The sequence below is a fragment of the Doryrhamphus excisus genome, chromosome 19 (genome assembly GCF_030265055.1).
Source record: "Doryrhamphus excisus isolate RoL2022-K1 chromosome 19, RoL_Dexc_1.0, whole genome shotgun sequence".
In the NCBI taxonomy this organism is placed as follows: domain Eukaryota; kingdom Metazoa; phylum Chordata; class Actinopteri; order Syngnathiformes; family Syngnathidae; genus Doryrhamphus; species Doryrhamphus excisus.
In genome coordinates, this window is record NC_080484.1 from 6915199 (window position 1) to 6942568 (window position 27370).

At 48.7% G+C, this 27370-nt stretch overlaps 1 protein-coding gene across 1 annotated transcript; it reads left to right on the plus strand.

Annotated features, from left to right (window-relative positions):
• The first annotated feature begins 123 nt into the window (after positions 1-123).
• Positions 124-26235, plus strand: LOC131106752 (mucin-17). The gene is given in 6 exon segments (XM_058056130.1): positions 124-373; positions 439-549; positions 615-724; positions 4207-4488; positions 4567-25821; positions 25823-26235. Coding segments are annotated over 6 exon segments (22176 nt in total). The 5' UTR covers positions 124-219; the 3' UTR covers positions 26087-26235.
• The last annotated feature ends 1135 nt before the right edge of the window (positions 26236-27370 follow it).

Consider the following 27370-nt stretch of genomic DNA (forward strand, 5'->3'; position numbering starts at 1 on the left):
ATAAGGCTGACAAAGCCAGGATAATTGCGGCCACTTGAAGTTAATGTCAACTTCCGGTTGTGACGAGCCAATCAGCAGAGAGATTAGTTGATAAGTCCCAGGTGTGCTTGGCCGGCATGGGCCTTTTTTTTCCTTTAGCGTTTTTCTTTTGTTTTGGCGGTTCTTGTCAGCAAAGCACCGTTTTGGACCCGAACCAATTGGACCGGACCGGACCGGACCATGTCGGGGCCTCCCGATTGGATTGTGGTTTGGTTTTGGGTCACCGCGGTGACTCTAGCGCGCCTCAACAAGGCCGACACCGGCACCGACGAGGGCGCGAATGGAGGTCCGGACCCAGGATTCTTCCCGGTCCCCGTGTGGAAGTTCATGGCAGGTAAGCCCACCGGAAACTTGTGGTCCAGAGCGCAGTCAGCTTGGAAGGTCTGTGTTCTGCTTCAGTGTCGGGACGCGCGGGTACGTTGGATTCGGGTCGGCCGCGGTTCCGCTGCAGTGACACGGCGCTTTGCGTCGGTTTGTCCCTCATCAGGCACTCCAAAGCCCGCCTTCCAGGTGAGTGGGTTCGGCGTGCTCGCGCGCGTGTTGGCGTGTTGACGTGCGGTTCTGCTTGTCCGCAGACGGGAGCAGGCTGATGGCGCTGCCCGACGCCTGCGCCGCATCGGTTCGGAGGTTCGGTCCCTGGCTGCTGCTCAAGATGCCGTACGACAGCTGCCACCTGGACGCTTCGGTACGTCAACCCGCTCGTCACACTGTTGTCAATCAAACGTGGGAGCAGGTACCTCATCAAAAGGCTGGGATTCATGTTACTGGGAAAGTGGGTGGTTTTCAAATTGCGGCCCGGGGCCTCTGTGGTACGTCTGCGTCAACCACCACATCTTGGACTTTGCTCGTCTTCAATTGGCCATTTCCTGTCACAATGTCATCTCACTTTCTGTTTAGCAACGAATCTAGTACTGTATGGTAAAGTACTGCTATGTGGTGGTACAGTGTAGTACTGTATGGTAAAGTACTGCTATGTGGTGGTACAGTGTAGTACTGTATGGTAAAGTACTGCTATGTGTGGTGGTGGTGGTACAGTCTAGTACTGTATGGCAAAGTACTGCTATGTGAGGTGGTGGTACAGTCTAGTACTGTATGGTAAAGTACTGCTATGTGTGGTGGTGGTGGTACAGTCTAGTACTGTATGGTAAAGTACTGCTCTGTGGTGGTGGTACAGTCTAGTACTGTATGGTAAAGTACTGCTATGTGTGGTGGTGGTACAGTCTAGTACTGTGTGGTGGTACAGTCTAGTACTGTATGGTAAAGTACTGCTATGTGTGGTGGTACAGTCTAGTACTGTATGGTAAAGTACTCCTATGTGTGGTGGTGGTGGTACAGACTAGTACTGTATGGTAAAGTAGTGCTGTGTGGTGGTGGTACAGTCTAGTACTGTATGGTAAAGTACTGCTATGTGTGGTGGTGGTGGTACAGTCTAGTACTGTATGGTAAAGTACTGCTCTGTGGTGGTGGTACAGTCTAGTACTGTATGGTAAAGTACTGCTATGTGTGGTGGTGGTACAGTCTAGTACTGTGTGGTGGTACAGTCTAGTACTGTATGGTAAAGTACTGCTATGTGTGGTGGTACAGTCTAGTACTGTATGGTAAAGTACTCCTATGTGTGGTGGTGGTGGTACAGACTAGTACTGTATGGTAAAGTAGTGCTGTGTGGTGGTGGTACAGTCTAGTCCTGTATTGTAAAGTACTGCTATGTGTGGTGGTGGTACAGTCTAGTACTGTATGGTAAAGTACTGCTATGTGTGGTGGTGGTGGTACAGTCTAGTACTGTATGGTAAAGTACTGCTCTGTGGTGGTGGTACAGTCTAGTACTGTATGGTAAAGTACTGCTATGTGTGGTGGTGGTACAGTCTAGTACTGTATGGTGAAGTACTGCTATGTGTGGTGGTGGTACAGTCTAGTACTGTGTGGTGGTACAGTCTAGTACTGTATGGGAAAGTACTGCTATGTGTGGTGGTACAGTCTAGTACTGTATGGTAAAGTACTGCTATGTGTGGTGGTACAGTCTAGTACTGTATGGTAAAGTAGTGCTGTGTGGTGGTGGTACAGTCTAGTACTGTATTGTAAAGTACTGCTATGTGTGGTACAGTCTAGTACTGTATAGTAAAGTATTGCTGTGTGGTGGTGGTACAGTCTAGTCCTGTATTGTAAAGTACTGCTATGTGTGGTGGTGGTACAGTGTAGTACTGTATGGTAAAGTACTGCTATGTATGGTGGTACAGTCTAGTACTGTGTGGTAAAGTACTGCTAAGTGTGGTGGTGGTGGTACAGACTAGTACTGTATGGTAAAGTACTGCTATGTGTGGTGGTGGTACAGTCTAGTACTGTATGGTAAAGTACTGCTATGTGTGGTGGTGGTACAGTCTAGTACTGTATGGTAAAGTACTGCTATGTGTGGTGGTGGTACAGTCTAGTACTGTATGGTAAAGTACTGCTATGTGTGGTGGTGGTACAGTCTAGTACTGTGTGGTGGTACAGTCTAGTACTGTATGGGAAAGTACTGCTATGTGTGGTGGTACAGTCTAGTACTGTATGGTAAAGTACTCCTATGTGTGGTGGTGGTACAGACTAGTACTGTATGGTAAAGTAGTGCTGTGTGGTGGTGGTACAGTCTAGTACTGTATGGTAAAGTACTGCTATGTGTGGTGGTACAGTCTAGTACTGTATGGTAAAGTACTCCTATGTGTGGTGGTGGTGGTACAGACTAGTACTGTATGGTAAAGTAGTGCTGTGTGGTGGTGGTACAGTCTAGTACTGTATAGTAAAGTACTGCTGTGTGGTGGTGGTACTGTCTAGTCCTGTATTGTAAAGTACTGCTATGTGTGGTGGTGGTACAGTGTAGTACTGTATGGTAAAGTACTGCTATGTATGGTGGTACAGTCTAGTACTGTGTGGTAAAGTACTGCTATGTGTGGTGGTACAGTCTTGTACTGTGTGGTAAAGTACTGCTAAGTGTGGTGGTGGTGGTACAGACTAGTACTGTATGGTAAAGTACTGCTATGTGTGGTGGTACAGTCTTGTACTGTGTGGTAAAGTACTGCTAAGTGTGGTGGTGGTGGTACAGACTAGTACTGTATGGTAAAGTACTGCTATGTGTGGTGGTGGTACAGTCTAGTACTGTATGGTAAAGTACTGCTATGTGTGGTGGTGGTGGTACAGTCTAGTACTGTATGGTAAAGTACTGCTAAGTGTGGTGGTGGTACAGTCTAGTATTGTATGGTAAAGTACTGCTATGTGTGGTGGTATAGTGTAGTACTGTATGGTAAAGTATTGCTATGTGTGGTGGTGGTACAGTGTAGTACCGTATAGTAAAGTACTGCTATGTGTGGTGGTACAGTCTAGTACTGTATGGTAAAGTACTGCTAAGTGTGGTGGTGGTGGTACAGATTAGCACTGTATGGTAAAGTACTGCTATGTGTGGTGGTGGTACAGTCTAGTACTGTGTGGTAAAGTACTCCTATGTGTGGTGGTGGTACAGTGTAGTACTGTATGGTAAAGTACTGCTATGTGTGGTGATGGTACAGTGTAGTACTGTATGGTAAAGTACTGCTATGTGTGGTGATGGTACAGTGTAGTACTGTATGGTAAAGTACTGCTATGTGTGGTGATGGTACAGTGTAGTACTGTATGGTAAAGTACTGCTATGTGTGGTGGTGGGACAAAAATGGTAACATCACCGACCCGCCACCACTTGTCGCCATCACGTGACCAGAAGTGAGCTTTGAAGACGAGCCAACATATCCAAACATTACGGGAGTCATGACTCGCCACACTCGGCATTCTCCCGGTCCTACGCTTACACCTGCAAATTGACGCAGTGCAATTCCACTGTATTGTCTTTCCCATGTGGACACGGCCAGAGGGAGACTAACACCAAATTTAGCACCTGCTTCCCATTCACACCAAACACCTCGTAACGCTAACACGTCACATGACCCCACCAAGTGGTACGGTTCAACGTACCAGCCGTTCAGACGTCATGTACAGCAGATTGGCATTATCCAAGCTGCACACAGACTACTTTTCTGAAATGTTCACATAGTTGTCATTGTCGGTGAGGGTATGAAATCATAGTGTAGAAAGGTATAGGAAGTACACTCGCTATGCTAGCGCTCGCTTTTTGTGGAAGATGAACTGCGGAACTTTTCTGAACAGGTGTCCAATGGAAGACACCATCACCAGTTGGAAGTCCATTATTTTGACAGTCTGCTGCAAATGAACATGATGGGCGTGGCTTCCTGCGAGAGTCCAGACACCGCGCTGCCCCTGGCACCACCATTGGTCCTATGCGGGGCAACACAAATCCTTGTCAAACTGCCCCCTGGGACCAAACTGATGAGGATTAAAGATCTCGGAGATAAGGCTGTCATCCGGCCTCGGGTCAGCACGGCGAGGGCAGGGGCTGCGTTTGTGCAGGTCTCCACCGTAGCTAATGCGGTAGGGAACGTCAAACGGGATCCATACTGTGGAAGGTTGAAATGAGGTTTCATGTCTTCCTTTCCCCCCCCCCCCCAGGGTTCCAGCGTGGAAATAAATTATTTGGACTCTCTTGGGGACTTGTCCACCATGCTGGCAGCGTGTAACAACACGATCACACAAAGTGGACACAAACGTCAGCCAAGATCTGTGCAGCAACTTGATATGTCGGTGCCAGGGGGTGTCGGTGTTGAAACCTCCAACCTGGAAGCAGCACCATGTAAGACCACTGGAACACGGGGCTCTTATAGCGATGCACATATCTTTGAGTTGTGGGGTTATGACGACATTCCCAAAGAACCGTATACTGCAGACGAAAAAGATGACACTCCATGTAATCAAATGCCTGCGAGCCTGCCACCAACTCTCCCAAGCACGAGCGACGCATCTCTTCAGGTGTCCTGTGCCACAACAACCTCAACTGGTAGCACAAGGGAGTCTCCATCTGCCACCTGTCCACCCCTAATGCCAACACGTTTCACCACTGCTAAACCGTGTCCAATCACAATGCAAATTGTGCCTGCAAGCACCCCAGTGGCTGCAAGGTCTCCAGCACCAATGGCTTCTATTTCTGTGACGGAAAGTAGTCTTGCTTCAACCATAAACACTTTTGCTGCGACTAGAACTCCTAGTCCTGTACCAGTCGTGTGGACTTCAGCTCTGACCCCTGTGCCCAAGACCACCTCTGCAACCTCAACGACTGCTGTGGCAACAAATATTCATGCTTTGGTCAAATCTACACCTACTTTGAGCAGATCTGCACCTACCACTACGACTCCGGCGCTGACACCTCTTCCTCTAACCACAACGCCCAGTTCTGGTGCAGTAATTGCCTCTGTTGTGCCATCTACCACATTTACTCCCACACAAACAAGCAATATTGGCCCTGACTCTACTGGCACCCCTTCTGAACCTGCTCCGACCACAATGACAACTTCTGCTCCCAAAACTACCTCTTACTCAAATACTGCTCAAACCACACCTGCTTCAATCAGAAACACATCTCCTGCTACTGCTCTTGATCTGGTCGTTGGTAGTTCAACTTCCACACAAGCAACTCCTGCTTTACTCCCAACAACCTCTGGTTCAACACGGACCCCAACTTCTGCTGCTACTGGTCCCACAACCACCACTTCTGTAACAACTCCTACTTTGACATCTGGTCCGACCACCACAACTCCAGTGCTCGTAATGTCTACTAAAATGATCACACCAGAAGTGACAAGTCCTGATGTACCTGGGACCACAATGGCTCTTGTGACAACACAATCTGCACCACCAACTCCCACACCACAAACAAGTAGTGCTGCTTCCCTCGGAAACCCAACTCCCAGGTCAGAAGGCCCAGGTCAGCCTTTGGCGATCACAACCGGCATGGCCACATTTCCCACCAGTTCTGCTCCATCAAGCACCACAATTCCTCCAGTGACATCACCCTTTGAACCAACAACTATGACGTCGGTAATCTTTCATGGTATACCTTCTGAATCAACACCAGTAACAACCAGTAATCATGGACCAAGTACCATAACTCTGGTGTCAGCCCCACCTGAACAAACAACCACCACAAGACTTTCTGAACGAACCCTTTCAGTTATGACCATCTACCAAGAGAATATGCCGAGCATCACAACCCTGACAAGCGATCCTGAACAAACAACCATTCCTAAAGTACATAGCACCTCAACACAGTCGAAACAAACATCTGCTACACCAATCACAGCCAGTCCTGCTCTGCAAAGCAGCAAAACCTTTGTGACAAGCCCCTCTGAACCACAACCGATCATGCCAGGAACAAGTCCTGATCTACCAAGCACAACTCCTGAACTAAGAACTACCCAATCGGTACCATCTTTTCTTGATGTACCCAGCACCACAACTCCGCTTGTGACACCCCTTTTTGAATCAACTGCTACACCTGTAACAAACGGCCGGAGTCCACGAAGCACAACCCATCTACCAGAAATGACTTCCTTGCCAGGAACTAGTCCTGCTCCACAAAGCACAACTCCCCTTGTGACGCCTTCTGAAGAAAAAATGCCAGTAAAAAACAGTTCTACCAGTAGACTAACCACACCCTCCCTTACCACAATTCCTGTTACACAAACGACCACACCTGTAACGAAGGGTCCTGCTCCACCAAGCACCACAACTCTTTATTACACCACACCAGTGACAGCCAGTTTTGCTTCACAGAGCAGCACAAGTCCACTTTTACCAACCTTGTCTGAACGAACTACCACGCCAGTAAGAACTTTTCCTGAACCAACAACCAGTCCCGATCTAGAAAGTCTCACTACCCTGGCGGGGATGGCTACTACCCCACCAACCCCACTGACCCTAACGTCAGTGCCCATAACCACCTCTGCCTCAACCACACCAACAAACATTCAAGCAACAACTCCTCGCCTGTCCATGACTACATCTACTCCATTATTTAATCTGCCACCACAAGGCCCCGGTCAACCTTTGATGGCCACAAGTATGACCATGCCAACAAGTCTTCTTCAAACAAGCACCACAAGTCCCCTTGTGACAACCCCTTCAGGACCAACAACTACACCACCAGTCAGAACCAGTCCTAACGTACGAAGCACCGGAACTCCACTTGTGACAACACCTTCTGAAAGAACGAATACTTCCCTCGTAATAATCAGTCATGCGCCACCAAACACCACAACTGGCCTTGGGACAACCTCGTCTGTATCGACCACAACCAGTACTGACAGACCGAGCACCACAAGCCCTTCTCAACATACAAAGCAACAAACAAGCAGTCCTTATGTAGCATGGACCACACCGCCACTTGGTAGAACCCCTTCTGAGTCAACCATGACCGTGCCAGTAACAACCAGTCCTGATGTACCAAGCACTACATCTGCACTTGAGACAACACCTTCTGATCATACAACCCCGATGGCAGGAAGACCAGACCATGCTCCACAAAGCCCCACAAATAATCTAGTGACAACTCCTGCTAAATCAACAAAGTTGGTAACCAGTCCTGATGTACCAAACAGCACACGTGATCTTGTGACATCTTCTGAATCAACTATCATGCCGAAAACCAGGCCTTCTCCGCCAACCCCCACAACTGGTCTTGTGACAACACCTTATTACTCAACCTCTACCAGGCCAGTAACAATCAGGACTCGTGTGATAACCCCTTCAGAAACTGAAATGGCAGTAACGCCCAGTCCTGAGTTTCCAAGCACCACATCTGCACTTGAGACAACACCTTCTGATCCTACAACTCCCGTGGCAGGAACAGACCATGCTCCACAAACACCCACAAATAATCTTGTTACAACCGCCGCTAAATCAAAGCTAGTAACCAGTCGTGATGTACCAAACAGCACACACAGTCTTGGGACATCACCTTTTGAATCAACGACAGCCATACCAGAAACAACCAGGCCTGCGCCACCAACCCCCACAACTGGTCATGTGACAACACCTTATTACTCAACCGCTACCAGGCCAGTAACAACCAGTCCGGCTTCACTAAGCACCACAACTGGTCTTGTGACACCTTCTGAATCAACTATCACCACACTAGTAAAAACACATCCTGATGTACCAAGGACCACAACTGCTTCTCAACGAATGACAATGCTGAAAACAACCAGTCCTGATGGTCCTGCTCTCACCACACCGGTAGCAACCAGTCCTCCTCCCCCAAGCACCACAGCAGGTCTTATGGCACCCCCTTCTGAAAAAATGACCACTCTAGTAACCACTTCTGGTCTTCAAAGCACCACCATTGGTCTTGTGAAAACCCCTTTTGAATCATCAATGACTACACCAGTAACTGGTCCTGCTGCACCAAGCACCACAATGCCACCCAAAACCGCCACCCCAAGAACTAGTCCTTCTCCACCAAGCACTACAGCTGATATTGTGACATCTGAATCAACCACTACCACACCAGTAACCAGTGCTGATAGACTAAGCACCCCAAGCTCTTTGGAAGAAACTACAATGCGGCAAAAAGGCAGTCCTGCTACAACAACAACAATTGGTCTCATCACATCAAGTACCACAAACCTTACGTCATCAACTTTAAACCTAGTAACAACTTCTGCTGCTGTGTCAAGCAGCCCACCCCCTTTTCATAAAACTACCGCCATGCCAATAGTAACCAGTGCGGATGTACCTAGCACAACATTTCCTTCTGAAAGAGCAATCTCGCCAGTAACTGGTCCTGCTTCAGCCAGAACCACAACTGGTCTTGTGACATCACCTTCTGAATCAACCTCTACCACACTGGTAACAACCAGTCCTGATGCACCAAGTACAAGCCATTATGAAGGAACTACAATGCCACAAACAACCAGTCCCGACACTCAAAGAACCACAACTCCTTCTGAATCTGGTACTACCATGGCAGTAACCAAAACTGATAGACCAATCACCTCAAGCCCTTCTGAAGGAACTACAAGGCCACACACTACCAGTCCTGTTCCACCAAGCATCCAAACGGGTTTTGTACCCTCTGGATCAACCACTACCACACTGGTAACCAGTCCTGTTGTTTCAAGCACCACGACGCCCCTTGTGGCGACCCTTTCTGAATCAACGACTATCATACCACAAATAATCAGTACTCCCCTTGTGACAACCCCTTCTAAATCAACTACAAAGCCAGTCACTGCCAGTGTACCAAGCAGCACAACCCCAACAGAAACAACCACATCAGCAGTAACTAGTCCTAATTTTCCAAACACCACATATCCTCTTGTGGTAACCCCTTCTGAATCAAGAACGACCACACCAGTGACAAATATTGATATACCAAACACAACAACTAGCCCTGCTCCACCAAGCACCACAACTGGCCTTGTGACGGCACTTTCTGAATCAACCACTACCACAATGACAACCAGTCTTGATGTGCCAAGAACTGCAACCCCTTCTGAACCAGCAACTACGCTGCCAGTAGCAACCAGTAATTATGGAACAAGCACAACTCTTGTGACAACCCCTTCTCAAATGACCACCACAGCAGTAACAACCAGTCCTGATTTTCCAAGCACCACAACTCCTCTCGTGACAACCCTTTCTGATATGACACCAGGGAAAACTGATCCACCAAGCACCACAACTTCTTTTGGGACATTACTTTCTGAATCAAATATGATGGCAAACACAACCCCTTCAGGGACAGCAACTACCCTGACAGGAGTAACTAGGACTGATGTACCAAGCACAACTCCTGTGATAACCCCTTCTGAAACAAGCACAGCAGTAACAAGCAGTACTGCTATTCCTCGGACCACACCTCTTGTAATAACTCCTTTTGAATCAAGTACGACCACACCAGTAACCAGTATAAGCACGACAAGGCCTCCTGAAGGAACTACAATGCCAGAAACTAGTCCTACGCCACCAAACACCACAACTGGCCTTGTGACAACCTCTTCTGAGACAACCACTACCATACCAGAAATGACCAGTCCTCCTTCACCAAGGACCACAACTCCATCTGAACAAAAGATTCCTGTAATCAGTCCTGCTCTGCCAAGCATCACAACTGGTCTTGTGACAAAACAGTCTAAATCAACTATGACCACACCAGTAACAACCAGTCCTGGTGTACCGAGCATCACTCCCCTTGTGACAACCCCTTTTAGATCAACTAAAACAGCACCACACATGACAAGTTCTACAAACTCTTCTAAAACAACTACAAAGCCAGTCACTACCAGTCTTGATGCTCCAACCAGCACAATCCCTTCAGAAACAGTGACATCAGCAGTAACTAGTCCTAATTTTCCAAACACCACAAATCTTCTTGTCATAGCCACTTCTGAAGCGAGTACGTCCACACCGGTGACAGAAACTGATAGACCCACAAGCCCTTCTGAAGGAACTACAATGCCACAAACAACCAGTCCTGATTTTCCAAACACAAAATCAGCACTTGTGACATCTTCTGAACATACAACTCTGTTGCCAGAATCATCCAGTCTTGCTCTGCCAAGCACCATCACTGGTGTTTGGCCTTCGGCATCAACTGAGGTACCAAGCAGAACAACCCCTTCCGGACCAGCAATTGCCCTGCCAGTAATAACCAGTACTGATGTAACGAGCACAACTCTTGTGACAACCCCTTTTGAATCAACTACTATCATACCAGAAACAACCAGTCTCACAAGTGGTCTTGTGACAATTCATCCTGAATCAACTACCATACTAGAAACCAGTCCTGCTGCACCAAGAATGACTGATTTTGTGATAACCCCTTCTGAGGCAAGTACGACCACACCAGTAACCAATACTGATAGACTAAACACCCCAACCCCTACCATGGCACAAACAGGTCCTGCTCCACAAAGCACCCCACTGGGTCTTGAGACGACACCTACTGAAAAAAACCCTACCACACTGGTTATAACCAGTCCTGATGTACCAAGCACCACAACTCCCCTTGTGACAACCACTTCTGAAGCAACTACCGAATCAAAAACAAAAAGCGCTCTTCCACCAAAGTCCACAATTAATCACGTGACAACCCCTGATGTAGCAAGCAGTACAACCCCTTCTGAACTAGCAACTACCCTGCCAGGAAAAAACACTACTGTACCGGGTTTTGTGACAATCCCTTCAGAAACAACCACCACAGCAATAACAACCAGTCCTGATATTCCAAGCACCACTACTCCTTTTGTAATAACCCCTTCTGAATCAAGTATGAACACACCAGTAACCAATATTGATAGACCAAACACCTCAAGCGCTTCTGAAAGAACTACAATGCCACAAACAACCAGTCCTGCTCCACCAAGAACCACAACTCCTCCTGAAACAACTACCATACTAGAAACCAGCCCTGCTACATCAAGCATGACTGGTTTTGTGTTAACCGCTTCTGAAGCAAGTCCGACCACACCAGTAACCAATACTGATAGACCAAACACCACAGGCCCTTCTGAAATTACGACAATGCCACAAACAACCAGTCCTGCTCCACAAAGCACCACAGTGGGTCTTGAGAAGACACCTTCTGAAACCACTACCACACTGGTTGCAACTAGTACTGATGTACCAATCACCACAACTCCCCTTGTGACAACCACTTCTGAAGCAACTACCAAACCACAAACCAAAAGCTCTACTCCAAGCTCTACAACTAATCATATGTCAACCCTTTCTAAATCAACTCTGACAAAAATGGTAACTCGTATTGATGTACCAAGAAGCACAGCCCATTCGGAACCAGCAACTACCGTGCCACTAAAAACCAGTACTGATGTAACAAGCACAACTATTGTGACAACCCCTTCTGAATCGACCACCACAGCCGTAACAACCAGTCCTGATTTTCCAAGCACCACTATTGCACCTCTTGTAATAACCCCTTCTGAATCAAGTACGAACACACCAGTAACCAGCCCTTCTGAAGGAACAATGCCACAAACTAGTCCTGCTCCACAAAGCACCGCAGTGGGTCTTGTGACAACACTTCCTCAATCAACCACTACCACACTAGTAGCAACCAGTCCTGATGTACCAAGCCCCAATACTCCCCTTCTGGCATCCCCTTCTGAATCAACAATTGCCATACTGGAAGCAACCAGTCCTGATCCACCAAGCACTACAACTCGTCTTGGGATAACCTCTTCTAAATCTGCTACCATACCAGAAACAACCAGTCTTGCTCTACCAAGTATTACAACTGCTCTTGTGGCAACACTTTCTAAATCAATTTTGACCACACCGGCAACAACCAGTCAGGATGTTCCAAGTGCCACAACTCCCCTTGTGACAACCTCTTCTGAATCAAAGATTGCACCACAAACAACCAGCTCTACAACTAATGATGTGACAATGCCACCTAAATCAAGAACTACAAAGCCAGTATCAAGCAGTGTTGATATACCAAGCAGCACAACGCCTTCAGAACCAGCAACTACCGTGCCAATAGCAAGTAGGACCGTGCCAAGCACTGTGACAACCCCGTCTAAATCAAGTATGACCACATCAGTAACCGATACTGATAGAACAAGCACCACAAGCACTCCTGAAAGCACTACCATGCCACAAATCAGTCCTGCTCCACAAAGCACCACAGTGCGTTTTGAGACAACACCTTCTGAAACCACTACCACACTGGTTGCAACTAGTCCTGATGTACCAAGCACCCCAACTGGTCTTGTGATAACACTTTCTGAATCAACCACACCAACAACCAGTCCTGATGTACCAAGCGCCACAACAACCCCCCATGAATCATCTACCATACCAGAAACAACCAGCCCTGCTACACAAAATACGATTGGTTTTGTGATAACCCCTTCCAAGGCAAGTACGACCACGCCAGTGACCAATACTGATAGACCAAGCACCACAAGCCCTCCTGAAAGCATTACCATGCCACAAACGGGTCCTCCTCCACAAAGCACCACAGTGGGTCTTGAGGCAACACCTTCTGAAACCACTACCACACTGGTTACAACCAGTCCCGATGTACCAAGCACCACAACTCCCCTTTTGACAATGACTTCTGAAGCAACTACCGAACCAAAAACAAAAAGCTCTCTTCCACCAAACTCCACAACTAATCACATGACAACCCCTTCTAAATCAACGACTACAAAAGTGGTAACTAGTGTTGATGTACCAAGCAGCACAACCCCTTCTGAACCAGCAACTACCCTGTCAGTAAAGGCCAGTACTGATGTAACAAGCACAACTCTTGTGACAACCCCTTCTGAATTTACCACCACAGCAGTAACCAGTCCTGATTTTCCAAGCACCACTGGTTTTGTGACAGCACCTTCTGAAACAGCCAGTACCACACTGGTAATAACCAGTCCTGATACATCAAGCACCATAACTCCCTTTGTGACAGCTCCTTTTGAACAGACGATGACCACACGAGGAACCACTCATCCTACTCCGCCAAGCACCACAGTGGGTCTTGTGAAGACAACTTCTGACTCAACGACCACGTTAATAACTAGTTCTGCTCCACAAAGCACCATGACACCCACTGTGAGAATCCTTTTTAAATCACCAATGACCATGCAAGTAACAACCAGTCCTGCTACATCAAGGACTACAAGTGGTTATGTGACCACCTCTTTTGTATTAACCACGACCAGATCAGTGACAACCGATCCTGATGTACCAAGAGTCTCAACAACTACCATACCAGAAACGACCAGTCCTGCTACACTACGTCCGACTGGTTTTGTGATAACCCCTTCTGAGGCAAATACGACCACGCCAGTAACCAATACTGATAGAACAAGCACCACAAGCCCCCCTGAAAGCATTACCATGCCACAGACCAGACCTGCTCCACAAAGCACCACAGTGGGTCTTGAGACTACACCTTCTGAAACCACTACCACACTGGTTATAACCAGTCCCGATGTACCAAGCACCACAACTCCCCTTGTGACAACCACCTCTGAAGCAACTACTAAATCGACTACAAAAAGGGTAACTAGTGTTGATGTACCAAGCAGCACAACCCCTTCTGAACCAGCAACTACCCTGTTGGTAAAAACCAGTACTGATGTAACAAGCACAACTCTTGTGGCAACCCCTTCTGAACAAACCACCACAGCAGTAACAACCAGTCCTGATTTTCCAAGCACCACTATCTTTGTGACAGCTCCTTTTGAACGAACTACCACACCAGTAACAACTAGTCCTCCAAGTACAACATTGGGTCTGGTGAAGACAACTTCCTACTCAACGACCACGCTATTAACCAGCACCACCAAACCTGCTGTGACAATCCTTTTTAAATCACCTATGACCACGCCAGAAACATCCCGTCCTGCTCCCCCAAGCACCACCACTGGTCTTACGACAACCGATTCTGAATCAACAAGTGCAATGCTAGTAACAGGCAGTCTTGATATACCAAGGAGCACAACCACTTCTGGACCAGTAACTACCCTGCCTGCAGGAACGAGTACTGATGTAACAAGCACAACTATTGTGACAACCGCTTCTGAATCAACCACTATCATACCAGAAACAACCAGTCCTGCTCCACCAAGCACATCTTATTTTGCAACATTACTTTCTGAATCAGATACAACACCAGTAACGACCAGACCTGTTCAACCAATCACCACAGCTCCTCTTGGGATAACTTCTTCTGAATCGGCTATCATACCAGAAACAACCAGTCCCACTCTGCCAAGTATCACAGGTGGTCTTGTGACAACACCTTCTGAGTCAAGCACGACCACAGTGATAACCAGTCCTGATGCACCGAGCCCCATAAGCCCTTCTGATGGAACTAAAATGCCAAAAACAGCCAGTCCTGATGGCCGAATCACCACAACTCCCCTTTTGACAACCCTTTTTGATACGTCGGTAATAACTGCTCCACCAAGTACTCCAACTTCTTTTGGGACATTACTTTCTGAATCGACTAGAATGCCAGTAATGACCACACCTGTTCAGCCAATCACCACAACTCATCTGGGTATAACTTCTTCTGAATCAGCGACTATACCAGAAACAACCAGTCCCGCTTTGCCAAGTCTCACAAGTGGTCTTGTGTTGACACTTCCTGCATCAAATTTCACCACGCCACCAACAACCAGTCAGGATGTACCAGCTTCCACAACTCCCCTTGTGACAACCCCTTCTGAAACTACAACTAATCATGTGACAATCCCTTCTAAATCAAGAACTACAAAGTTACTAACAATCAGTCTTGATGTACCAAGCAGCACAACCCCTTCAGGACTGGTAGTAACTAGGTCTGATGTACCAAGGACCACAACTCCTCTTGTGATAACCCCTTCTGAATCAGGTATGACCACACCAGTAACAAGCCCCACAAGACGTGATGGAACTAAAATGCCAGAAAACACCAGTTCTGCTCCACCAAGAACCACACCCTCTTTTGGGACATTACTTTCCGAATCAACTACAAGGTCAGTAACGACCAGTCCCGTTCAGCCAATCACTACAACTCCCCTTGTGACAAGCACTTCTGAAGCAACTACCGAACCACAAACCAGAAGCTCTACTCCACCAAACTCTACAACTAATCATGTGACAACCCCTTCTAAACCAATTATGGTAACTAGAGTTAATGTACCAAGCGGCACAACCCCTTCTGAACCAGCAACTACCCTGCCAGTAAAAACCAGTACTGATGTAACAAGCGCAACACTTGTGGCAACCCCTTCTGAATCGACCACCACAGCAGTAACCAGTCCTGATTTTCCAAGCACCGCTGGTTTTGTGACAGCAGCTTCTGAAACAGCCACTGAAACACTGGTAATGATCACCACAGCCGTAACAGCCAGTCCTGATTTTCCAAGCACCACAACTCTTCTTGTAATAACCCCTTCTGAATCAACCACTATCATACCAGGAACAACCAGTCCCGCTCTGCCAAGTATTACAAGTGGTCTTGCGACAACACCTTCTGAGTCAAGCACGACCACAGTGATAACCAGTCCTGATGCACCGAGCCCCATAAGCCCTTCTGATGGAACTAAAATGCCAAAAACAGCCAGTCCTGATGGCCGAATCACCACAACTCCCCTTTTGACAACCCTTTTTGATACGTCGGTAATAACTGCTCCACCAAGTACTGCAACTTCTTTTGGGACATTAGTTTCTGAATCGACTAGAATGCCAGTAATGACCAGTCCTGTTCAGCCAATCACCACAACTCCTCTGGGTATAACTTCTTCTGAATCAGCGACTATACCAGAAACAACCAGTCCCGCTCTGCCAAGTCTCACAAGTGGTCTTGTGTTGACACTTCCTACATCAAATTTCACCACGCCACCAACAACCAGTCAGGATGTACCAGCTTCCACAACTCCCCTTGTGACAACCCCTTCCAAATCAACAACCAGCTCTACAACTAATCATGTGACAATCCCTTCTAAATCAAGAACTACAAAGCTACTAACAATCAGTCTTGATGTACCAAGCAGCACAACCCCTTCAGGACTGGTAACTACCTTGCCAGCAGCAACTAGGACTGATGTACCAAGGACCACAACGCCTCTTGTGATAACCCCTTCTGAATCAGGTATGACCACACCAGTAACCAGCCCTGATGTAACAAGCCCCACAAGACGTGATGGAACTAAAATGCCAGAAAACACCAGTTCTGCTCCACCAAGCACCACACCCTCTTTTGGGACAATACTTTCCGAATCAACTACAAGGTCCGTAACGACTAGTCCTGTTCAGCCAATCACCACAACTCCCCTTGTGACAAGCATTTCTGAAGCAACTACCGAACCACAAACCAGAAGCTCTACTCCACCAAACTCTACAACTAATCATGTGACAACTCCTTCTAAGCCAACAATGGTAACTAAAGTTAATGTACCAAGCAGCACAACCCCTTCTGAACCAGCAACTACCCTGCCAGTAAAAACCAGTACTGATGTAACAAGCGCAACACTTGTGGCAACCCCTTCTGAATCGACCACCACAGCAGTAACCAGTCCTGATTTTCCAAGCACCACTGGTTTTGTGATAGCAGCTTCTGAAAAGGCCAGTACCACACTGGTAATGACCAGCACAGCTGTAACAGCCAGTCCTGATTTTCCAAGCACCACAACTCCTCTTGTAATAACCCCTTCTGAATCAACCACTATCATACCAGAAACAACTAGCCCTGCTCCACCAAGCACATCTTATTTTGCAACATTACTTTATGAATCAGATACGACACCAGTAACGACCAAACCTGTTCAACCAATCACCACAGCTCCTCTTGGGATAACTTCTTCTGAATCGGCTATCAGACCAGAAACAACCAGTCCCACTCTGCCAAACACCACAACACCTCCTGAATCAACAACTACCATACTAGAAACCAGTCCTGCTACACCAAGCACAACTAATTTTTTGATAACCCCTTCCGAGGCAAGTACGGCCATGCTAGTAACCAATACTGATGGACCAAGCACTTCTGAAAGCACTACCATGCCACAAACAACCAGTCGTGTTCCACAAAGCACCACACTGGGTCTTGAGACATCACCTACTGAAAGAACCACTACCACACTGGTTATAACCAGTCCTGATGTACCAAGCACCACAACTCCGCTTGTGACAACCACTTCTGAAGCAACTACTAAATCGACTACAAAAATGGTAACTGGTGTTGATGTACCAAGCAGCACAACCCCTTCTGAACCAGCAACTACCCTGCCAGTAAAAACCAGTACTGATGTAACAAGCACAACACTTGTGGCAACCCCTTCTGAATCGACCACCACAGCAGTAACAACCAGTCCTGATTTTCCAAGCACCACTATCTTTGTTACAGCTCCTTTTGAACAAACTACCACACCAGTTACAACTAGTCCTCCAAGTACGACATTGGGTCTGGTGAAGATAACTTCCTACTCAACGACCACGCTATTAACCAGCACCACCAAACCTGCCGTGACAATCCTTTTTAAATCACCTATGACCACGCCAGAAACATCCCGTCCTGCTCCCCCAAGCACCACCACTGGTCTTATGACAACTGATTCTGAATCAACAAGTGCAAAGCTAGTAACAGGCAGTCTTGATATACCAAGGAGCACAACCCCTTCTGGACCATTAACTACCCTACCGGCAGGAACGAGTACTGATGTAACAAGCACAACTATTGTGACAACCGCTTCTGAAACGACCACCACAGCAGTAACAACCAGTCCTGATTTTCCAAGCACCAGAACTCCTCTTGTAATAACCCCTTCTGAATCAAGTACGTCCACACCAGTGACAAATACTGATATACCAAACACCACAAGTCCTTCTGAGGGAACTACAATGGCACAATCCATTTCTGATGTACCAACCACCACAACTCGCTTTGTGACAACACCCTCTCAATCAACCACTACCACACTGGTGACAACCAGTCCTAATATACTGAGCACAACTCTGGTGACAACCCCTTCTGAAATGGCCACCTCAGCAGGAACAACCAGTCCTGCTCCACCAAGAACCACACCTCCTCTTGGGACATCACCTAAAGCAATTACCACACAAACAACCAGTCCTGCTCCACTACGCACCACAAGTGGTATTGTAACAACCACTTCTGCATCAATTTGGACCACACCAGTCACAACCACAACTGATGTAGTTAGCACAACTCTTGTGACAACCTTTTCTAAAACTGAGACTGTAACAACCGGTTCTGATTTTCAAAGCCCTACATCTCCACTTGTGACAACACCTGCTGAACATACAATTCCAATGCCAAGAGCAACCAGTCTTTCTCCAGACAGTAGCACGACTGGCCTTGTAACAACTCCCTCTGAAGCAACTACAATCACACCAGTAAGAACCAGTACTGGTATACCAATCGCAACTCTTCTGACCTCTTCAGAAACTACCAAAGCGGTAACGACCAAACTTGAGTTTCAAAGCACAACAGCAACACCTTTTATACAAACAAGTACCACGCCAGTAACCAGTCCTGATAGACCAAACACCACAACTCCTCTCGTGACAACCCTTTCAGAAACCTCAACTACCACGCAACCATTAACCAATCTTGCTCCACAAATCACTGTGCTTATGGCAACTTCAGGACCCACAACTGTAACGGCCAGTCCTGAACCAACAACCAGCCCTGATATGCGAAGTATAACAACCTCTTCGGAAACTACAATACCAATAACCAATCCTGAGGAACCAAGCAGAACAGGTCTTATGGCAACCTCTTCAGAATCAACAAGAGCTCCAGTAACAACGAGTCCTGCTCCGCCACACACCACTCTTCTTGTGACACCATCAGAACCAACTACTACCACACCAGGCATGACCCCTCCTGAACCAACAACCAGTCGTGATATGGAAAGCACAACCACTTTTGCATTTACAATTACCCCACCAGTAACAAGCAGTCATGGCGCACCAAGCACAACTCCCCTTGTGACAACCCCTGCTGAACCGACAGTTACCACGCTCCAAACCAGTCTTGGTGTACAAAATACCATTCCTCTCGTCTCCATACCTTTAGAACCAATGACAACTGATCATGATGTACTAAGCACTACAATGCTTTCTGAGCAAACTACCATGCCAGCAAGAACCAGGCTTGACTCTCCAAGCACGACAGCGCCTTTTGTGGCAAGACCCTTTAAACCAAAAACTACCACATTAGTGATAACCAGTGCTGATGTACCCAACACAACAACTCCCCCTGTGAAAACACTGATTGAACTAACTGCGACCATGCCGGTAACCAGTCCTGCCCCACCAAGCACCAGAACACTAAAGACTCATTCAGAAGAAACTATTACCACACAAGTAGCAACCAGTCGTGATATAAAAAGTGCCACAACCCCTTATGAGCATCTGGCCACACCACTAACAAGAAGTTCTACTCTACCCAAAACCACTACTGGTCTTCTGACAACGCTGTCTGAACAAACTACCATGGGGGTAAAAAACAGTCCTGAGCTACCAAGCACCACAACTCCCCTTCTGATCGCACCTTCTGAACAAACACCCACGCCAGGCACAACCAGTGCTGATGTACTAAGCACACATGGACCAACCCGTACTGAATCATCTACCACAGCAGTAATTACTGATGCTGAATCTATAACTACCACACATCTAACAAGTCCGAATTCACCAATTACCACTCCTCTTGTGAGGATTGCTCTAATCACATCTTATGAACAAAATGCTACCAAGTCAGTCACAACCAGTCCTGCGCCACCAAGCACCACAGCTGCTCTTGTGACTACACAGTCTGAACCAGTACGACCCACGCCAGTAACAACCCCTCCAGAACCAAATACCGTGCTAGCAACAGCCACTCCTGATCTACCAAGCACCGCAGTTCCTCTTGGGACAGCACTTTTTGAACCAACTGCCACCCCACCAGTAACAACCAGTTCTGCACCACAAATCAGCGCAACTGGTCTTGGCACCACAATTGCTCTTGTAATACCTTCTGAATCAGCGATCACCATGTCAGGAACAACGAGTTCTGCACCACCAAGCACCACAGCTGCTCTTGTTACTACACAGTCTGAAACAAGAACAAACTCAGTAACAAACAGTCCTGATACACCAAGTGACACGACCTTGCTTGTGTCAGTTGAAACTACGACTACTAGGCAAGTAACTCGTCCTTCTGCAACAAGCACATTGGTGACACCTTCAGAACCAGCTATAACAAAACCAATAACAATCAATCCTGATGTGCCAACCAGCACAACTGTTGCAACACCAACTGACCAACAAATGACCATCCTAGAAACAACTAGTCCTGATGTGCGAAAGACCGCAATTTCTCCTGTGACAAAACCTTTTCAATCAACTACAATGCCAGCAACAACCAGTTTTGACGTTTCAAGCGCCACAACAGCTTCTGAACCAACTACAATGCAACTAATAAGCAGTCCAAGCACCGCTACTGATCTTGTGACAACACCTTCAGAATCAATAACTACCACCCAAGTAACCAGTCCACCAAGCACCAGGACTCCTCTTCTGGCTCCTTCAGAACTGACTGGCATGCCAGTAACAAACAGGGCTGCTCCAATAAGCAGTACCCAACCAGTGACCTCAACTCCACTAGCAACCATTCCTGGTGTGTCAAAAGCAATTCCTTTTGTGACGTCTTCAGAACCAACTTCCACCATGGCAGTAACAACAGAACCTGATCCAACAAGCATCACAACTCTTCATGTGATAACTTTTTCTGAATCAACTACATTCATGTTAAACACCATCAGTTCTGATGTACCAAGCATCACAAGTCTTATGACATCTTCAGAACCAACTGTAACCATGCCAGTGACGCCCCCACCTGAACCAATCCCCAAACCTGATATACCGAGGACCACAACACCTGAACCAGTTGGGACCATGCCAACCCCTTTTGAACAAACTACAGTGTCAAAAACAACCGGTCCTGATGTACCACACACTCAAACTCCTTTAGAACAAACTACTCCAACACCAGTCACAACCCATCCCGGTGTTCCAAGCACCACAATTCCTTTTGTGACAACACATACTGAACAAACGGCTACAACACAAGTAACACCCAGCCCTGCCCCAACAATCGCCACAAATAGTCTTGTGATAATCCCCTTTGGGTCAACAACAAGTGGCCACAATGTACCAAGCCCCACAATTGTTCTTGTGACACCACCAGCTGAACGAACTACCACTACACCAGCAACAAGTCCGAAAACACCAAGTATGACAACGCTACCTGTGACACCTTTTGAACCAGCTACTACCACAGCCCAAACAACCAGTCCTGATGGATCAGGCACTACATCTCCTCTTGTGATGACACCTTCTGCACAATCAATTCCCTTGCAAGTAACAAACAGCCCTACTCCCCCTAACACCCAAACTACTACACTGCCAGGAGAAACCATTACTGATGTACCAAGCACAACTCTTGTGACAACCCTTTCTAAAACGACCACCACAGCAGTAACAACCAGTCCTGTTGTACCAAGCACCACAACTCTTGTGACAGCCCGCACTGAACTAGCAACTACCTCACAAGTGGCAACCACTCCTGCTCCACAAAGCACTAAAACACTTGTGACACCTTCAGAACCAACTATTATTAAGCCAGTAACGCCTCCTGAACATACACCCAGTCCTGATAGGCCAAATACAACACATTCTGAATCAACCTCTACCATGCTAGTAACAATCAGTCTTGATGGACCAAAAACATCTTCTGAATCGGCAACCATTCTTGATTTCTCAAGCACATCTCCTCTTGAGACAAGACCTGCCACAGCAATAACTACCGGTCCTGATGTAGCACGCACAACCCCTTCTGAAGCTACACCAGCAACTAGTAATCCTCATGTACCAAGCACAACCTCTTATGAATTCACCACCACCAAGCCAGTAACAACCAGTCCTGATTTTCTTAGCACCACAACTTCTTTTGAATCTTCGACCATGGCGATACTGAAGCATCCTAATTTACCAAGCACCTCAACTCCCCTTGTGACGACACCTACTCAACAAATTACCATGCGAGTAACCAGTCTTGCTCCAAGAACCACTACTACTGTGAAAATGCCTTCTCAACAAACTCCTACGAGGCCACAAAGAACCAGTCGTGATGCACCAACCATGGCAGTAACAACTTGTCCTTGTGCACCAAGCACAAATAATTTTTTGACGTTTTCTCAACCTACAGCCAGTCCTGCTGCAAAAGTAACCACAAACTCTGAGCTATCACCCCTCTCCCCAGCTTTGACCAGCACTACTTTAGTGCCAACACTAACTGCTAGAAGAGCTCAAACCACCGTAATTCTGCATACTGGCCCTACAGAAATAACAAACCAGATAGCATCAACACCATGTCTTGGATACGGCCACGATGGCAAGGTCAGACATGGACACAGCAAGGGCGGAAAGCCCTTTGAAGGCCACAGTCATGGGGGAAAACCCTGGAACAGCAATAAGCCTGGACATGGACACGAACATGGTGGTAAATCCTGTGCGAGCCACAGAAATGGCAGCAAACCCTGTTGTAAGGACAAAACTAGACACGGCCATGGTGTACACAGTGGAAATCCCTGTGCAGGCCATGAGCATCCGAGCAAAGACTTTCACAGCCATGGCCATGACGGACACAAGAAAAAAAACAGCAGGCCTGTCCATAGAAACAGCGGAAAGTCCTGTGATGCTATACATAACCAGCCCTGTGATGGTGGCAAGCTCAGCCACAAGCCATTGCAAAACCACAGTAGGCTTGGACATCGCAAGCCTGACCATAATGACAAGCATGACCGAAAACCCTGTGAAGGTCATAACCACAGACAAGGTGGAAAACTCTGTGACAAGAATGGACACAGCCATGATCATGGACAGAAGCAGGCCAGTCAGGGTGGCAGACCCGGGCACGGCAGTATCCCTGAGCACAGCAGGCCTGTTGTCAGACCAGACCACCGAAGGCCCAACTTGGGTGGCAGGCCCGGGCACAGTAAGCCTGCCCACGGCAGGCCCGGGCACAGTAAGCCTGACCACGGCAGGCCCGGGCACAGTAAGCCTGACCACGGCAGGCCCGGGCACAGTAAGCCTGACCACGGCAGGCCCGGGCACAGTAAGCCTGACGGAAGGCCTGACAGCAGTGGCAGACCTGAATCTAGTACGCCACACCATGGCAGGCCCGGCAAAAGACCCGACCACAGAAAGTCTGACAGCAGTGGCAGGCACGAACACAGTATACCAGCACACGGAAGGCCTGATGGTGGTGGCAGGCCAAATCACAGCAGGCCTGGACACAGTAAGCCAGGCCGTGGTGGAAGACCAGATCATGTCCGACATGACAGTGACCACAGCAGAAGGCCTGAACACAGTAGGCCAAACCACGGCAGGCCTGGACAAAGACCAGACCACAGTGAGCCTGACAGCAGTGGCAGGCAGGAACATAGTATACCAGACCACAGCAACACTGGACCCAGTAATCCAGGCCACAGCAGGCCTGACCATGATGGAAGGCCTGACAGCACAGACAGACCCGAACACAATAAACAAGACCACAGAAGGCCCAACAGCACCGGAAGTCAAAACCACAACAGGCACGGACACAGGAGGCCAGGCCACGACAGGCCCAACCGCAACGGCAGACCCAATTATAGTAGGCCTGACAGTGGCGCAAGTCCAGACTACAGCAAGCCTGAGCATGGTGGCAGGCCCGGACACAGTAAGCTAGGCCAAGGAGACCATGGTGCCAGGCTAGACCATGGACGACCCGGCAGCAGTGGTAGACCAGATTATGCCCGGCCAAATGGTGACCACGATGTAAGGCCTGACAAAGACAGACCCAAAAACAATAGGCCAGACGACAGGCCCAACAGTGGCAGTCAGCCTGAACACAGTATACCAGACCACGACAGATCCCACAGCAGTGCCAGGCCAGACAACGGCAAGCCTGGATGGAGTAGGCCAGACCACAACAAGCCCAGCAGCGGACACGACCGAAGGCCTGAGCAAGGTAGCGGCCGGCCCAACAGTGACCATGATGGAAGGCCTGACAATGGAAATCATGAACACAGTAGGCCCGACAGCAGTGGAACAGACCACGGCCTGCCCGACAGTGACCTCGACGGAAGGCCTGATGGAAATATCAGGCCCGAACACAGTAAGCCTATGAAAGACTTTGAAAAATCCGACAGTGGCAGCAGGCCTGGACACAGTAGGACAAACCATGGCAAGCCCGAAGAAAAACCAGACCACAGCAAGTCTAGACACAGTGTACCAGGCCACAGTAAGCCTGGACACAGTAAGTTAGGTCACGGTAAGCCTGACGGGGACCATCACAGAAGGCCTGAACACAGCAAGCCCAACCTTGGTGGTAGACCCGGACAAAGTAGGGTAGACCACGACAGGTCTGACAGTGGCAGCAGGCCTCAACACAGTGAGCCAGGCCACAGGAGGAATGACAGTAACGGCAGGCCTGAACAGAGACCAGGCCACAACAGCAGGCTTGAATACAGTATGCCAGACCAAAACAAGCCAGACAGTGGTGGCACACCAGACCATGGCCTGCCTGACAGTGAGCATGACCAAAGGCCTGACACCAACAGCAGACCTGAAAACAGTGGGCCAGACCACGACAGACCAGACAGTGGAAGCAGGCCAGAACATAGGCCAGGCCACAACAGATCAGACAGCAGTGGCAGTCTAGACAACAGCAACCCTGACTACAGTGGCAGGCTCGGACAGAGTAGGGCAGAAAATGACCGGTTCGACAGTGGCAGCAGGCCTGGACACAGTGAACCAGACTACAGCGGGCCTAAACAAAGACCAGACCACAGCAACTCTAGACACAGTGTACCAGGCCACAGCAGGTCTGACAGTAGCAAAACACCAGACCATGGCGTGCCTCACAGTGAACCTGACAGAAGGCCTGACACCAACGGCAGACCTGAAAACAGTAGACCAGACCACGACAGGCCTGACAGTGGTGCAAGTCCAGACTACAGCAAGCCCAACCATGGTGGCAGGCCTGAACAAAGTAGGCCCAAATTAAGGCCAGGCCACAGCAAGCCAGGACACAGCAAGCCAGGTCACAGCAGGCCCGACGGTGACCATGACGGAAGGCCGGAACACAGCAGGCCAGACCACAGCAAGCCCAACCTTGGTGGAAGACCCGGACAAAGTAGGGTAGACCACGACAGGTCTGACAGTGGCAGCAGGCCTCGACACAGTGAGCCAGGCCACATGAGGAATGACGGCAGGCCCGAACACAGGATGCCAAACCATGGCAGGCCTGAACAAAGACCAGGCCACAACAGACCAGGCAGTGGCGTAACACAAGACCATGGTCTGCATGACCAAAGGCCTGACACCAATGGCAGACCTGAAAACAGTGGGCCAGACCATGACAGGCCCGACAGTGGAAGCAGGCCTGAACATAGGCCAGACCACAGTAGGCCCGACAGTGGCAGAACACCAGACCATGGCGTGCCTCACAGTGAGCTCGACAGAAGGCCTGACACCAACGGTAGACCTGAAGTCAGTAGACCAGACCACGACAGGTCCTACAGCAGTGCCAGGCCAGACAACGGCAAGCCTGACCATGGTGGCAGGCTAAACCAAAGACCAGACCACAGCAAGCCTGGATGGAGTAGGCCAGACCACAACAAGCCCAGCAGCGGACACGACCGAAGGCCTGAGCAAGGTAGCGGCCGGCCCAACAGTGACCATGATGGAAGGCCTGACAATGGAAAACCTGAACACAGTAGGCCCAACAGCAGTGGAACAGACCACGGCCTGCCCGACAGTGACCACGACGGGAGGCCTGATGGAAATATCAGGCCCGAACAGAGTAAGCCTATGAAAGACTTTGAAAAATCCGACAGTGGCAGCAGGCCTGGACACAGAAGGACAAACCATGGCAAGCTCGAAGAAAAACCAGACCAAAGCAAGTCTAGACACAGTGTAACAGGCCACATTAGGCCAGGACACAGTAAGTTAGGTCACGGTAGGCCTGACGAGGACCATCACAGAAGGCCTGAACACAGCAGGCCAGACCACAGCAAGCCCAACCTTGGTGGTAGACCCGGACAAAGTAGGGTAGACTACGATAGGTCTGACAGTGGCAGCAGGCCTCAACACAGTGAGCCAGGCCACAGGAGGAATGACAGTAACGGCAGACCCGAACACAGTATGCCAAACCATGGCAGGCCTGGCCACAACAGACCAGGCAGTGGCGTAACACAAGAGCCTGACAGTGATCAAAAGAGAAGTCCTGACATCAACGGCAGACCTGAACACAGTAGGCCAGACCACGGCAAGCCTGGACACAGTAAGCCAGGCAACAGCAGGCCAGACAGTGGCGTAACACAAGACCATGGCCTGTCTGACAGTGATCACAAGAGAAGGCCTGACACAAACGGCAGACCTGAACACAGCAGACCAGACGGCGGCAGCCAGTCTGAACACAGGCCACACCACGGTGGAAGGCCAGGCCAGAGTAGGCCAGACCACAACAGGCCTGACAGCCACAGCAGGCCCGACAGTGGCAGTTGGCCTGAACACACTAAACCAGGCCACAGTAGGCCAAACCATGGCAGGCCTGAACAAAGACCAGGCCACAACAGCAGGCTTGAATACAGTATGCCAGACGACAGCAGGCCTGACAGTGGCAAGGCACCAGACCATGACCTGCCTGACAGTGAAGACCACAAAAGGCCTGACACCAACAGCAAGCTCGAACATACTAGGCCAGTCTACGACAGTCCTGACGGTGGTGCAAATTCAGACCAAATCAGGCCCGGACACAGTGAACCAGACTACAGCGGGCCTGAACAAAGACCAGACCACAGCAAGTCTAGACACAGTGTACCAGGCCACAGCAGGTCTGACAGTAGCAAAA